The 17,388-nt window shown below is 43.3% G+C and overlaps 1 protein-coding gene across 2 annotated transcripts in view; it reads left to right on the top strand.

Moving 5' to 3' along the window:
- The window catches only part of TTLL7 (tubulin tyrosine ligase like 7), a 302,305-nt gene that overhangs the window by 63,050 nt on the left and 221,867 nt on the right, over positions 1-17,388 (top strand). For both annotated transcript variants that reach the window (XM_073593653.1, XM_073593652.1), the window contains exons 4-6: positions 1,836-1,957; positions 3,873-3,940; positions 15,207-15,365. In XM_073593653.1, coding sequence (XP_073449754.1) covers positions 1,836-1,957; positions 3,873-3,940; positions 15,207-15,365 — 349 coding nt within the window. The remainder of the gene's footprint in view (positions 1-1,835; positions 1,958-3,872; positions 3,941-15,206; positions 15,366-17,388) is intronic.

Consider the following 17,388-nt stretch of genomic DNA (forward strand, 5'->3'; position numbering starts at 1 on the left):
GATGCACTAAATCCTGGTGGAATTAACGAAGAATTAGAGATATCCACCATCCTATAATAATACTGACTTAGAGTGAATATTAATATATATCTATGAAGTAAGAATTCTGCCATAACCTCTCCATATATCTAATATATATCTAATAGGCCCCCCCCATTAGTAATTGAGGTTCATTCTAACATAAAGTACCATTTTATAATAATATGTATATATATATGCTCCAATTTTAATTTATTTTATAATAATGATTTTTATTTAATTTATTATTAATTTTCATTAGTATTATTCTATCAGATAGTGCCATTGTGCATAAATGTGCCCATAATAATACTATTTATTTGTATATATTGCACATATACATGGTTTATTAAATTACAAATATTTAGCTCAGCACCACTACAGTTTATTTTAAATAGATGTATTTATTTATTTATATATTTGCCACAAGCAGTGATAGTAAGCATATCAATATCATTACATACATATTAATGTTTTATACCAATAATTAGTAGGCACATAATACCTATTTTTAATACAAACATATAGATCTTTCCGTCTGGCCCCTTCTTTTGTAACATCATCTGTATTTCCTATGTAATTACAACCATATCCATTAGGTGGCGGTGCCTTTAGAGCACTTAAATAGGCTGCAGTTTCCTGTATTCCCTAGCTTGAGAAAGGAGCGCGCTCGAGTGCGCATGCTCTGAAACGCGTCGCCTTACGGCAGTACAGCACATACTTTGGATGTGCGTTCCAGCGTCCCAGCCTCCCAATTGACTACTCGGCGGTGCCCAAGCCTCGTTCTGGATTAACACTGATACCGGAAGCTTCCACCACACGGACCAGCCGTCAGCAATAGAGGAATAAGACTGCGGACATAGGAGGACGCAATCCTGTATGACTATACTGAACTCCCCATGCCGGACTATCTAAGTTTTTAATGTGAGTGTTTTTAATGCTTATATAACATTAAATATACAGTTTACTAAGAGGCGCCTTTCCTGTTGTTTTTCCTTTGCATATTTGGAGCGGCTTCACCTCCCATCAAAAGGCTGCCCTATCTATAGACTGTTTGCATCCCACAAAGAGCGCAATGCTCAAAAGGACATTTTTATAACAACATTTGTATAACATAAACCATGTAATCTGCGCTATTTGTTTGTTTATTTTTATTAATGACCAGGAAGCGGTGGGACTGCCTCCCGATCGTGTGACCACTGTGACAGCTATCACAGTGGTCACATGACTAGGCAGACCTTCCAATATATGAGCCCAATTAATGGAAAGTGGTTAAGGAGGAACTTTATTCCACTCTTTTGAAGCTCTGTCCTCCCCCTCTGGCTCTGCCTGGCCTTCGGGGGGTCCCTATGAAGCCTTTCGGCACATCTGGCCTATGAGCTGAGTGATCTTTATTGCATAGTTACATTGGTCCAGCTTGGCACAGTGTAAGTATGCATGTCTAAAACCTGACGATTGCTGGGGAAGCTTGCAATCACTGTGATATTCAGCGCTGCTACAATGATAGCCTCGATCTTCCAGGTCCTACTTAGATTCTGTGGCTTCCTCTCTGCACACTGATCACAGAGGTTGCTCACACGGCACTGCCACCATTTATGGAACGCTTTGTATTTTTTTCAATGACTACAAGGCATTCTCTGATTGGATGAGGTGGATATCGGGATGTCACCCCCTGTCCTCTCCACCTCGTCCATCTGTGCCAAGCTGGATCATACCAAAGTATGCAATAACGTTAATTTCCGGAGTTTAGCTTTATCCTTAGAGTTGACTTTAAGATCGTTTTAAGGCCTTTCCATATTGTTCCCTGCTTCTCACAGTCCGTCAGGTAATTGAAGAGATGCATTTTGTGAAAAGTCGGGATGATGACGAAACGGCGTATCTCATCTGGAGTGATTGTGCCGTACAACATGAGAAGATTGCAGAGCTCAGGAATTATCAGGTATGGAAAGGACAGCAAACATTTACTGCATGTGCCATAAGTAACTCATGGATTTATCCCTAGGGTAAAAGGGTAAGAAGGGGAACTGAATATGTACACTAAATTTCTTTTATTTTATCCTTTTCTTGTCACTTCTGGCACTTGAGGATGAACCCAACAAAATAATTAAAAAGGGGGAGGAGGAGCAGGGAGAACTGAGGGAAGCACTAAGGCTCTCTGCCCTCTGCCTCGCATGTGCTATAGTTCCCCATATGTGTCAGTTATAGTCAGTACGTTATAGCACTTGCCACTGATCCATTGATTCTGTGCTTGGACAAATCAGGCTACACAGTCAAGTGACAACTCATCGCAAGCATGTCTAGGATCCAATTTGGGGCTCTACCCATAGTTGAAAAAAACATTGCTCTAGTTATACAGAATATGCATTGCCTTCGTAGTAGCCAAAGAGGTTCCTAAACAACACTGCATGTCAGCGTTTCTCAACCTGTTTTCAGTTGCGGCACCCTTTAAGGCTACTTTCACATGCGGCCGGGCGTCGGCAGTATTTTTAGCGCCACTTTACCGTCGTTTTAGCGGCGCTATTCGCCCGCTATCGGGGCAGTTTTACCCCCGCTAGCGTCCGAAAAAGGGTTAAAACCGCCGGCAAAGCGCCGCTGCAGCAGATTTGCTGGCGCTGCCCCATTGTTTTCAATGGCCAGAGGCGCTTTAGGAGCGGGTTATACACCACTCCTACAGTGCTGCAAAGATGCTGCTTGCGGGAGTTTTTTTTACCGTCCTGCAAGCACACCGCTCCAGTGTGAAAGCCCTCGGGGCTTTCACACTGGAGAGACAGGAGAGGCTCTTTGCAGGCGCTATTTTTATTGCTGTAGTGCCTGTAAAGCACTTCAGTGTGAAAGTAGCCTAAAAGTGGAAACAATAAAAGGATCCGCCGCTCCAGGTGAGAAAATCTATATGAAATCAATTGGGTGGAACTCTTCATCGGGTGCAAGCCCCAGGGCTCGCCTGCCGTGGAATACTGAATCAAAGAAAGTGGCTGCACACTGACCTATTAGAAGTCCATTTATTGAATAATCCATAAAAAATACATGACACACACACCACAAGTGTAATGACCTCGAACAGAGGTGGAAGCGTTTCACACAACTACATTGTGCTTGCTCATGAGTAAGCACAATGTAGTTGTGTGAAACGCGTCCACCTCTGTTCCGGCCATTACACTTATGGTGTGTGTCATGTATTTTGTATGGATTATTTAATAAATGGACTTCTGCTACGTTGGTGTGCAGCCACTTTCTTTGATTCACCCTTCAAAAGTGTGCAAATTTCTGAGGCACCCAAGTCTACGGGACTGAAAGTGGTGGCCATATTAGCCCTATTTTTTTTTCACGCTGAGTACATTTTTTGCAAATACAGAAAAATACCTGTTTATCCTGCCAGAAATCCAGTGCATTTGAATTGTCCCGTGCACTAAACTAAAAACGCAAACAATGTTATAAGCCGTCCCAGTTCTCTTCTGTGAACTACTGTGCGAACTGTATTCTCTAGTCCAAATCAAGAGTAGGGTGACAACACTGCTCTCCTCCATAGATATAAAGTGTCTTAGGGTGAGTGTTGTCACCCTAGGACAGGAAGTGTATTACTGGCAGGAGCACCAGGTGAAAATAAAGCAAAAACAAAGCCTGAAAAGAGAAAACTAATGTAACTACCTCATCTGAATACTGGTAAGTTGCAATATATTCCATTTTTGTTCTTGGGTTTAGATACACATTAGTACAAAGAGCAATGATGATAGGGAAATTGTAAAAAGGTCAGTGGAAGTGGATTCCTAAGTGGGCGCTAAGGTTTACTACACACCCTGTTGAAGAAGGCTGCTCATATATTATTCACCAGTGTTTTCTTCTCCTTATCATTTCAGAGGATTAACCATTTCCCAGGGATGGGAGAGATCTGTCGGAAGGACTGCCTTTCAAGAAACATGACCAAGTGAGTCTCCTATGCTGATGTCATGTCAGTTGAGTAGGATGAGTGTGTAGGCGGCCATGACAAACTGGTGTTTTCTTACCACTTCTTTGCAGCCCCCACCCAATATAACATTCAATCATTTATAAGTGTATAAATACAAAAAGAGCAGCGCTGTGACAAAAAAGGTGTATATGATATAACCAAATCAGATAAGTTGAATATTAGACCCAAATTTGAGATAGGCTCCAAAGTTCATATAAAAGTACATAATAAACAAAGGTAAAAAAGTCCTATCCAAAATCGATCATAAATAGTGGATAAAGTGGGAAGCGTAGATAGGTGGAAATACAAATAAATCAATATGTCCTTCACCGCACCACTGTGGTATTGATAAGAATGCGCGCTTACCAAACGGCAAGCTTAAAGAAGCTTGCGACCTTAACCCGGACGGGGCCTTTCAGGGTGGAACCATCAAAGGAAAAGCACACCACCTTCGCTTGGATTAAGCATGCTGTTCACCAATTATCACTGTATTGTGGAGATGTGACCCCTGGCTAGGGATAAACCTGTTTCCATGTGTTCATCTCCTCATGAATCTTTAAAAAAAAAAACCAAAAAACATACTTCTCTTTTAAAAGAAAATTACAATGAAGTTTTCTTAAAGCGGGATTCCGACCAGCTAAATTTTTTTTTTAAAGTCAGCAGCTACAAACACTGTAGCTGCTGACTTTAAATAAGTAGACTTACCTGTCCTGGGTGCCCGCGATGTCGGCCACCTGAAGCCGACCCGTCCCTCGGCTCTCGCCATCCTAAGTAAGTAAGTAAGGGAAACAGGCAGTGGAGCCTTGCGGCTTCACTGCCAGTTTCCTGCTGCGCACGCGCGAGCGGTGCGACGCTTTGTGAATGGGACGCGATGTGTTGTGGGACACACAGTTCCCATAACACACCGTGCTCCATTCCTCAGAAAACAACGCAGGGAGCAGAAGACTGAAGATCACCGGGGTGTAGGAAGAGGCAGATTAGGAAGACTGCCTAGCAACAGCCATTTCACGTAAGTAAAAAAATTTTTTTTTTCCTCCATTTTTTTAGGTATTTTTTTGTGCAATTTTTTTTTCAGGGTGGACCTCCACTTCAACCACTTCCCACTCTCTGTACGTCATTTGACATCCTGGACTTTGAGTGGGGATATCTGAATGATGCCTGCAGCTGCAGGCATCATTCAGATATCTTTTTTTCTGCTGACGATTCCCTGCACTGTAAAAACATTCATAGCGGCTGCTCAGCTGCTTGATTGTTTTTACTGGTGGGGGGAGGGAATGTCACCCCCTCCCACCACCCTCCGGTGCTTCTACCAGCTCGCCCGTGCGATCGGCGAGCTGGAGAATGAATCAGTCAGCGGCCGAAGTTTACCATAGAGCTGACCAAGGACCAGATGGCCCCCAGCAGTCTCTATGACTTCGGAGGCCGGGCGTGACGTTATAACGTCACATCTGGCCTCGGCAGATGTAAACTGCCATTTTTTAACAGGAAAGGCTGAGATCACTTTTTTTTTTTTATCTTAGTCTTATAGACCCCAGATCTCTCTGTAAAGAGAACTTGTCATGCCCTGTTCATAATACAAAGGATGTTTACATTCCTTGCAATAGGAGTAAAAGTGATAAAAAAAAAATTAAAGGAAAAGTGTAAAAATAAAAATAAAAATAAAATAAACAATAATAAAAAAAAAAAATTTAAAGTGCCCCCTTCCTCACGTGCTCGCACGCAGAAGCGAGCGCATACCTGCATTGCGCCCACAAATGTAAACGGCGTTCAAACCACACATGTGAGTTATCGATGCGAACGTTAGAGCGAAAGCAACAATTCCAGCACAAGACTTTCTCATTAACTCTAAACAGGTAACCTGTAAAAAATTTTAAAGTGTTGCCTATGGAGATTTTTAAGTACCACTGTTGGGCGCCATTCCACAAGTGTACGCAATTTTAAAGCGTGAGATGTTAAGTATCTATTTACTCGGCATAATCATCTTTCACATTATACAAAAAAATAGGGCTTACTTTAGTGTTTTTTTTTTAATTCGTGAAACGGTTTTTTTTTTTTCCCAAAAAAACGCGTTTAAAAAATTGTTGCGAAAATACCGTGTGACATAAAAAGTTGCAACAACCATCATTTTATTCCCTAGGGCCTCTGCTAAAAAAACATATATAATGTTTTGGGGTTCTGAGTAATTTTCTAGCAAAAAAATGTTGATTTTTACATCATCATCACTCAGTATGGAAGTGGTTAAATTGTTTAAAAAAGATAGAAAAATGATTAAACTCAAAGAAACGAAAACTTTATATTACCCACTTGACCTTCGGAAGTGGTTAATGGGGTTGTCTTTCCCACAAATAGAGCTTTTTTTTGGTAGTACTTGATCACCTCTGTGGTTTTTACTGTTTGCGCTATAAACAAGAAAAGACCGACAATTAAAAAAAAACAAAAAACAAAAACAACATTTTTTACTTTCTGCTAAAAAACATATCCAATAAAAAAATGAAAGTCAAATTTCTTCATAAATTTAGGCCAATATGTATTCTGCTACATATTTTTGGTAAAAAAATTATTGTTATTTATTTAATATTATATATATTAATTATATAGTAATGGCAGCGATCTTATCAGCGACTTATAGCAGAACTGCGATATTGCGGCAGACAAATCGGACACTGACTGATACTTTTTACACTTTTTGAGAATCGGTGACACTAATACAGTGATCAGTGCTAAAAAATCTGCACTGTCACTGTACTAATGACACTGACTGGGAAGGGGTTAACATCAGGGGTGATCAAAGGGTTAATGTTGTGCCTAACTAATGTTCCAGTGTAGTGTGGGAGGTGCTTTTACTATAGGAAGGCTTGGATCGGTGTTTCTGCTTTACAGGAACACAGGAGCCATGCCTTCTGTACTGACAGAACAGCAATCTGTCTGGTTTACATAGGCAGACTTCATATTCCCATCGCACACATTCCTGGATGAGCTCACGAGTATAGGTGCTGCAGCAACAACCAGCTGGATACTGGTTCAAGTCAAAATGAGGATATTTGCCAGCACACCATGGAACGACGTAGATAGCGTCCAAACATGTCAGGCATGTGACGAAGGGGTCCTGCGTGACTCCGAAACGTTGCACTCTCCTTGTGTTGTGATCATGTAATAAATTACACATTTGGATGCTATCTACATCGTTCCATGGTGTGCTGGCAAATATTCTCATTAGGGGCGCTCGGGCGCCACCCCCTCTCTCCAGCCACCCCCTCTGTGCACTATGGGTAGATTCATGCATTGCATGAATCTATCCACGGCCACTGTAGGCACCCCCTATTCAGGCGTCTGGCCCCTTTTCGGGCACCAGGCGTCTGAATTATAGGGGTTTGTTTTTGAAGCACCTGATTAGAGCCATAGGCTCTAATAGGCTTCAAGAAAGGGGTGACCTGCGAGCGCAATCAATTGCGCTCGCAGTACACCCAGGTGTGTTAGCAAAGCAAATGAATATTTGCTTTGCTAACAAAGAACCGCCTCTCAGCCAATCAGGAGGCCCAAGTGTAATACCGGACATCTGATTGGCTAAAGGCACAGGTGCTCCCATTGGCGCCAAGGAATACAGGAATAAGACATGCACGGAGGAGTCGGAGGACACACAGGAGCCATCGGCGTGGAACACCGTGCTACCGTCCCACAGCTCGTCGCCTGTCCCGCTGCCTGACCCACCACCACGATGGGGTAAGTTCCGGGCAGACAGCGGGCGGGCGGGGGGTCACAAAGGCTGCATATGATGGGCACAGTTGGCTGCATATGATGGGCACAGAGGCTGCATGTGATGGGCACAGAGGCTGCATGTGATGGGCACAGTGGCTGCATATTATGGGCACAGTGGCTGCATATGATGGGCACAGAGTCTGCATATGATGGGCACAGAGTCTGAAAATGATGGGCACAGGTGGCTGAATATTATGGGCACAGGTGGCTGCATATGATGGGCACAGTGGCTGCATATGATGGGCACAGGTGGTTGCCTATGATGGGCACAGGTGGTTGCCTATGATGGGCACAGGTGGTTGGCTATGATGGGCACAGGTGGCTGCATATGATGGGCACGGGTGGATGCATATGATAGTCTCAGTTGGCTGCATATTATGGGCACGGTTGACTGCATATGATGGGCACAGTTGGCTGCATATGATGGGCACAGTTGGCTGCATATGATGAGCACAGGTGGCTGCATATGATGGGCACAGGTGGCTGCATATAATGGGCACAGGTGGCTGCATATGATGGGCACAGGTGGCTGCATATGATGGGCACAGTTGGCTGCATATGATGGGCACAGAGGCTGCATGTGATGGGCACGGAGGCTGCATGTGATGGGCACAGAGGCTGCATATTATGGGCACAGTGGCTGCATATGATGGGCACAGAGTCTGCATATGATGGGCACAGAGTCTGAACATGATGGGCACAGGTGGCTGAATATTATGGGCACAGGTGGCTGCTTATGATGGGCACAGTGGCTGCATATGATGGGCACAGGTGGTTGCATATGATGGGCACAGGTGGTTGCATATGATGGGCACAGGTGGTTGCCTATGATGGGCACAGGTGGCTGCATATGATGGGCACGGGTGGATGCATATGATAGTCTCAGTTGGCTGCATATTATGGGCACGGTTGACTGCATATGATGGGCACAGTTGGCTGCATATGATGGGCACAGTTGGCTGCATATGATGGGCACAGTTGGCTGCATATGATGGGCACAGGTGGCTGCATATAATGGGCACAGGTGGCTGCATATGATAGGCACAGGTGGCTGCGTATGATGGGCACAGTTGGCTGCCTATGATGGCCACAGTCGGCTGCCTATGATGGGCACAATGGCTGCAATTGATGGCACAGTGAGGCTGCAATTGATGTTTTTGTTTCAGTATTTTCCAGAATTTTTCAGTTCCTTTGCGCGCCCCCAAAAATTTTGAGCACCAGCCGCCACTGGTGCAGTATTAGTTTTTTGCCACACATAGCGTTTTGCTTTTAAGCCAAAAAATTTAATTTTGGTCTCATCTGACCAGAGCACCTTCTTCCACATGTTTGCTGTGTCCCCCACATGGCTTCTCGCAAACTACAAACAGGACTTCTTATGGCTTTCTTTCAACAAAGTCTTTCTTCTTGCCACTCTTCCATAAAGGACAGATTTGTGGAGTGCATGACTAATAGTTGTCCTGTGGACAGATTCTCCCACCTGAGCTGTGGATCTCTGCAGCTCCTCCAGAGTTACCATGGGCCTCTTGGCTGCTTCTCTGATTAATGCTCTCCTTGCCCGGCTGGTCAGTTTAGGTGGACGGCCATGTCTTGGTAGATTTGCAGTTGTTGCCATACTTACTCCATTTTCGGATGATGGATTGAACAGTGCTCTGTGAGATGTTCAAAGCTTGGGATAGTTTGTTATAACCTAACCCTGCTTTAAACTTCTCTACAACTTTATCCCTGACCTGTCTGGTGTGTTCCTTGGCCTTCACGATGCTGTTTGTTCACTAAGGTTCTCTAACAAACATCGGAGGGCTTCACAGAACAGCTGTATTTAATCTATTTACTAATTAGGTGACTTCTGAAGGCAATTGGTTCCACTACTTTAGTTAGGGGTATCAAAGTAAAGGGGCTGGATACAAATTGATGCCACACTTTTCAGATATTTGTTTGTAAAAAATGTTGAAAACCATTTATCATTTTCCTTCCACTTCACAATTATGTGCCACTTTGTGTTGGCCTATCACATAAAATCCCAATAAAATACATTTATGTTTTTGGTTGTAACATGACAAAAATGTGGAAAATTGTAAGGGGTATGAATACTTTGTCAAAGAACTGTACTTGGTAGATCTAAAATAGGTTGTACAATCAGATGTGATTTCCTATGATTCAGTGAATAATTGTTCATAGAAAATAAAGGATTGGGTCTGGAGGAAACTCTTATCAAATCAACTAGATTTTTTCGTAAGGTTGGTTCAAATGATAATTTCCATTTAAAAGGTGACATACAAGCAAATGAGCAGTGGTTGATTGACTTTTTATCATCATGTATACGGCTAGCAATAGGGCCATGGCACACTAATGATCCTGATGTTGGTGACAACTACAGTTCGGTCCATGTACATTTGGACACAGGCACAATTTTCATACTTCTGGCTCTGTATGCCACCAGAATGAAATTAAAACGTAACAATCCAAATTAATTTGAAGTGTGGACTTTCAGCTTTAATTCCAGGGGTTGAACATAAATAGCAAGTACAAATTTTAGGAACTACAACCATTTATGTACACCGTCGCCCCATTTTGAGGGGCTCAAATGTAATTGGACAAATAAATATAATCATAAATAAAATGTTAATTTTTAATATTTTGTTGAGAATCCTTTACTGGCAATGACTACCTGAAGTCTGGAACCCATGGACATCACCAAAGACTGGGTTTCCTCCTTTGTGATGCTTTGCCAGGCTCTAACTGCAGCTGTCTTCAGTTCTTTGTGGATCTTTCTGTCTTTATTTTTGCCTTCAGCAAGTAAAATGCTCAATTGGGTTGAGATCAGGTGATTGACTCGGCCATTGCAGAATATTCCACTTCTTTTCTTTCAAAAGCTCCTGGGTTGCTTTTGCAGTGTGTTTTGGATCATTGTCCATCTGTACTGTGAAGCGCCATCCAATCACCTTTGCTGCATTTGGCTGAATCTGGGCTGACAGTATATCTCTAAACACTGTACAATTCATCCGGCTGCTTCTGTCTTCTGTCACATCATCAATAAACACCAATGACCCAGTGCCACTGGAAGCCATGCATGTCCATGCCATCACACTGCCTCCACCATGTTTTACAGATGACGTTGTGTGCTTTGGATCGTGAGCTGTTCCAAGTCTTCTCCACACTTTTTTCTTCCCATAATTCTGGTACAGATTAATCTTAGTTTCATCCGTCCAAAGAATGCTTTTCCAGAACTGGTCTGGCTTTTTTAGATGTTTTTTGGCAAAGTCTAATCTGGCTTTTCTATTCTTCAGGCTTATGAATGGTTTGCACCTTGTGGTGAACCCTCTGTATTTGCTCTCGTGAAGTCTTCTCTTGATTGTAGACTTTGACAATGATACGCCAACCTCCTGGAGAGTGTCCTTCACTTGTCTGGATGTTGTGAATGGGTTTTCTTTACCATAGAGAGGATCCTGCAATCATCCACCACTGTTGTCTTCCATGGACGTCCTGGACTTTTTATGAGCTCACCAGTGCATTCTTCCTTCCTCAGAATGTAACAAACTGTTGATTTGGCCACTCCTAATGTTGCTGCTGTCTCTCTGATGGATTTGTTTCTTTTTTGAAGCCTTACAATGGCCTGTTTCACTTGCATGGACAGCTTCTTTGAACGCATGATGTAGGTTCACAGCAATAGATTCCAAATGCAAATACCACACTTAGATACTCCAGACCGTTTGCCTGCTTAATTGATGAAGAAATAACGAAGGAGTAGCCCACACCTGGCCATGAAACAGCGTTTGATTTAATTCTCCAATTACTTTTGATGCCTTGAAAAAAGGGGGGGGGGGGGTGGCTATTCTTAAGACCCTAAACCAGTGGTTCTCAACCTTCCTAGTGCCGTGACCCCTTGATAAAATTTTCCAAGTTGTGGGGACCCCTAACAGTAAAATTATTTTCGTAGCATAGTCCATCCCACTCTTACAGTATTAAAACCCCTTATTTTCCTCTCCCTTCCATGTATTCTCCATTTTTATTCCTTCTCTTGCTCCTTGGTGGGGGTGGGGGGGAGTTCTAATCAGCCAACTTAGGTGTTCTTGATCAAGGTCATCTGCTGATCTGAGAACTGTAGTGGGGACTTTTAATGGCAACTATAATCACAAGTAGTGTTACTCACTGTGCCTCCGGCTTCACTGTATCTCCGACTTTGTGGTGTCTCGCAGCAGTGACACCTATGACGAAATCAGGAGATGGGGTCTCCTTCAGCCCCTCCCACTTCACATTCCTCACCAGTCAGCTGACCTATAGTCTTTGCCCCCCAGCCATGCCGTGAACTGAATGGGCACCTGCGAAGAGTGGGTGGCCGCAGGCTCCAGGGACAGCCCTGCCACGAAAAGGCTGAGAGAACAGTGCAGGCTTCAGGAACAGCCCAGGATTCAGTGACCCCTGGCAAATCGTCATTCGACCCCCGAGGGGGTCCCGACCCCCAGGTTGAGAACCACTGCCCTAAACCCTTCCTCCAAATTGGATGTTCATGCCCTCAAATAAGCCCGAGACTGTGCACTTTCAGTCCATATCTATTATATAACTATAGCTTGAATATGTTTTGGTAAATACCTGAAAAAAACATAAATTGTGCCTGTGTCCAAATATATATGGACCTAACTGTATAGTGACACGGATCGCTATACAGAGCAGAAAAATATTCACCAGTTTTGTGTGTCACTTCTGTCCCTACTGGAATGTGATATTTCACAGCATTTTTGCCAGTAAAAGGAATGGCGCATTCAGCTTGCGAGGGAGGAACACATTGATAAAGGTATGTATTTTCTGTATTCTGTTCACAAATTATCACCAATGACAGGATCACTGATGTGCCATGGGCTTAAAGCCTACGTTTAGTCAAACATTTTTCTAAAAAAAAAATTAGCACAAGAGGCAGACTATCAATGAGAATTGTTCCTTGTGCTGATGGCTGCTGCTTAAGTTTAAATTTAAAGCCCTTTGATGTTCCCTACCTGCACAGTGGTACTTTTCTGGTGCTGAAAGGGTTAATAGAGCCGAGGGAGCTTTGACAGGCACTAATCAAGAGTGCCAACTATAGCCCCCCTCTTCCATTAATAAAAGCTATGTTTTAACTTCCATGAATTAAAATCGCTTTATGAATGAAGGAGGTGGACCTTTCATTCATCCAAGTATCCTCCATTCTTAGAGCACTTTTCATTCATGGAAGCTATAGTACAGCTACTGTGAATGGAGGAGGAGGGTGGAAAGGGCAGGCATAGTTGGCACTCTTGATGAATGCCTGTTACAGATCCCTCAGCGTGGTGCTATTAACGCCAGCAACATCAGAAAATTACCACTGCGAGGAGAGGGGGGGGGAGGGTTAGTTTCACTTATGCTTTAAGGACCTGTGTCATGTGGCTTTTATTTGATTTTGACGGGTTTTGCCTTCCCATACAAGTCTATGGGGAAGCAAAACCCGCCTGGAGGTGGTCAATTGCAAGTGAGAAGGAGGCCAATTGCAGATCAGTTGCACCTGTCAGTGAATTGTGATTATACTAGATGGCCCTCAGACCATTGTCAAAGTGATGCTGCAAGCCAAAACCCCACTCGCATAGACCCTTTAGGTGCTGAAAGCGGTACAATTATTTTGCATGGAAATTTGGCGTTTTTTATTGTAGGCCTGTAATTCTTAACAATAACACACTTAAATCTGTCCAAACCAGAGTCTAGTAGACATCTCGGGTGTGATAATGTTTGAAACCCAAAATCATAAATTATAATATAATAAAAAACTATAAATAATTACACCAAATAATAATATAATAATAATAAAAAATATTCAATAATGTAATCAAATCAAAAACACTGAAATTTGCTCAGTTGCAGAATTGTCGCTGTCATTACTTTCAGTGTTTGATGACAGATTTCCCCACAAATCACTATCACTCAATTCTGCAAGTGTTTCTAATTTATTATCGCTGTTTTCTAGCTGGTCTAAAACCACTTTTCATGTAAAGGGACAGTTTTGGTTGCTATGGACAATCTCCAGTTTCCAGGCAGAAAGAACAGTTTTTATAATATAAAACTGCATGCAGGGCACTGGAGAAACCACTGGGGACAAAAGGGATGTGAAATAATTTCATACAGTAATGTAATCTGTAAGATTACAGTATACTGTATGTATTGTGTGTGTTTCACTTTTTGAATCTGGCGCCGTTCTCCGTCCCCGTGCGTCGCAAAGCTCGCAGGGAACGGAGCCTGGCTCCATGATAGATCGTGCGGAGGACGAGCCGCTCACACTGCGGGGAGACATCGCAGGATCCAGGGAACAAGGTAAGTAACCTCTTCCTGGATGCTGCGATCCCGAGTCTGGCTGGGGGTTGCTGCTCTTGGTACTGAAATTCCACCCCGAGCCAGACTCAGGATTACCGCCAGGGAGGTTAAGTCGCACAGGTATACCTTAGATTGTAAGCTCCTTGAGGGTAGGGACTGATGTGAATGTACAATATATATGAAGAAACAAAAGAGAAAACCTAGTGCTCAGGGCACAGTATAACCCCTCTGGATTTTTAAAAGACAGACCAAGTATAGAGTAAAAATGTTTATTTAATAATCACAAATTGGTAAAATTACAATGTCAAACAATTGGCATGTAAAAATATAATGTTAATAACAATTGTGCTCAGTATACAAAATAGGCATGAAACTTAGCTGCCTTAAATCGAAGGTTAGGCTAGAGAGAATAAATGCTGTAAAATGATGCCTAATATGTTTCGGACAATGACGTCCTTCCTCAGAGGCTTAATGTCATTTAGGACAATCATATTTTGCTCTATAAATGTAAATATAGTAAATATTAGTATAAAAGAGTAATAACAATATAATTCAATACAGATTCTGAGGAAGGACGTCATCGTCCGAAACATGTTAGGCGTCATTTTACAGCATGTATTCTCTCTAGCCTAACCTTCGATTTAAGACAGCTAAGTTTCATGCCTATTTTGTATACTGAGCACAATTGTTATTAACATTATATTTTTACATGCCAATTCTTTGATAGTGTAATTTTACCAATTTGTGGTTATTAAATAAACATTTTTACTCTATACTTGGCCTGTCTTTTAAAAATCCAGAGGGGTTATACTGTGCCCTGAGCACTAGGTTTTCTCTTTTGTTTGACATATTGGATTGGACGGACCAGGTTTTCTGCACACACTGCCAATCCTTGCCTTATTAATACAATGTATATGTAAAGCACTGCGTAAATTGACTGCGCTATATAATTAGCTGAAATAAATGAATAAATATGAACGGTTCTCATTGGAAATCATGGGGTACGACTTGTCATGCGACTTTGCAGTCCCAAGTCGCAGGACAAGTCACACAAGTGTGAAAGGGTCTGTTAGATTGTTGACAGTACAGATTTCACAAATCCCTCTATAACATTTTTTTGTCTTTTGCATGTGACTGTGTTGAGTTGTATTAAATCGGCTATGTGGGTTGTGTCTTTCAGAATGATCAAGTGTCAGCCTCATGAATACAGCTTTATTCCACGCACCTGGATATTCCCCGCTGAATACACTCAGTACCAAAATTATGTGAAAGAATTAAAGAAGAAGAGGAAACAGAAAACCTTTATTATCAAACCTGCCAATGGGGCAATGGGTCATGGGTAATCTCCCATTACTTTGGTTTATATGAGGGGATATTGGCGGACAATGCATTCTGTCTTTTCAGAGGTCACAATCAGTATCACTCTGTATAAAAAAATAAGCGTTTTATTTGAGAGCAAGTTAATATTCACGTGGCTCACTTTAGAGTAGCAGAGTAGCTAAATTTAAAGTGAATCTGTCAGTTATTTTACACCTACACCAGCAAATTGCTGCCTAATAGGAAATATTACAAGAGGTCTGAGACCAGTGGCGGCCCGTCCATAGAGGGCGCATGGGCACCGCCTCCCCTATCCCTGCGTCCGGCCCCCTGATCTACACATCAGTGGCACTGGACCATGGATTCCAGTGCTGGGTGGGTGTTTTTTTGACGCACCTGATTAGAGCCAGAGGCTCTAATAGGCTTCAAAAAAGGGTGGCCTCGGAGCGCAGAGCATTGCGCTCCGAGCCTACTCAGTTGTGTGACCATTGCAAATGAATTTTCGTTATTATCACACTAAAGTTCCTCCCCGCCAATCAGGAAGCAGGTCTGTGAGATCCGATTGGCCAAAGCGTCAGGCGATTCTATTGGATGCCTAGCGCTTTGGTGGAAGAGGAGACACGCGGCGGAGGAAGCTGGAGGAGCAGACACGGGGGGGCGCCACAGCCGCTGTCCACACTCCAGGAGAGGAGGAGAGGGCACCACAGCCCCGCCACACAAGCGGGTGAGTGCCAGACCGCTTGCGGGGGGGTGTTGTTTGTTTGCCGCCCCCTAAAAGAAGAACCCACCAGCCGCCACTGTCTGAGACTACATTTATTTTATTTCCTTCATTATCTTTCACACTGTTGTTGAGAAATCTATAGTCAATCAGAAGTTTTGGTGTCTTCTATATATTTAATAGACATTTTTCCTTTGTTTAGGATAGAGTAGGACATGTGTCTGTTGACACCCACTGACATCTGATCCTGTCCACTAAGAACAGACGTGTAGGGATTGGAATGGATGGCAGTTGGGTGTAAACGAAGATGCGGTCCGTTTAAATCCGACCACTCATAGAGGAGAGCGGACTGTGTCTGTGTCCACTCTGCATCAGCTGAGCAGACACGAACCTGTCATCCGCCCGCTCTGCAGGGATCAGTGGAGAGAGTCCCCGCTGAGCAGGCGCACTCCAACGGAGCCTATCATATGTGTAAGGGGTCTATGTCAGGTTTTCATTGCCACCCGTGTCTCTATATGGGAGATTTTTTCCTTTACCTCCTGTTAGGAGTTGAAGAAATCTCTTCATCTCTTCATTGGCTCCTGCAGAAAAAAAATCAAAAGTCAGCAGCTACAAATACTGTAGCTGCTGACTTTTTATATTAGGATACTTACCTGTCCAGGAATCCAGCGGTGTATTTATTTGAAGCCATTCTTCAATCAGCTACCGGGTGCTGCTGCCGGCATCTCCACTAAGGGAAAGCCTTGCCACTTCACTGCCGGTTCCCTACTGCGCATGCGCGAAGCGCGCTGCACTCTATGATTGGGCCGGCTGCCACAAACTTAGCCGGAAGTGGGAGCGGGTACCTGTCAAAACTAGGTACCCGCTCTCCCCCAAAAGGTGCCAAATGTGACAGCAGATGGGGAGGAGGGGGCAGACAAGTGAAACTTCCCCTTTTGGGTTGAGCTCCGCTTTAACACATTGAGCACAATATAAATTCTTACCCCAGGCACTTGCAGTTTACAACTTTCAATGCTGCTGGCTCCTCTCTGTGCTGCTTTCCTCTCCTAACCTGCTTTCCTAACCTTCCGGTCTTCACATGAAAGATTTGAAAGCGGACAGTGTAGTCTGGAGTCAGTCGTTAGTTAGGAGAACTAAAGGGGAAGAGGAGGGAGGATCAATGGAGTGCCTTGCTGGCCTACGTTATGGGGCTGTTTTTTTATTCATCCAGCATCCAGTTTGAACAAAAAGAACTGATTCAGTTTCCCCATCCACACATTTGAGGTGGATGGGGGAATCCTCTTCCCTGAGCTATTGTATTCTGACAGTGGGGAGACTTTCCCGCTGT

This window comes from Aquarana catesbeiana, linkage group LG07, assembly GCF_042186555.1.
Source record: "Aquarana catesbeiana isolate 2022-GZ linkage group LG07, ASM4218655v1, whole genome shotgun sequence".
Lineage (NCBI taxonomy): Eukaryota > Metazoa > Chordata > Amphibia > Anura > Ranidae > Aquarana > Aquarana catesbeiana.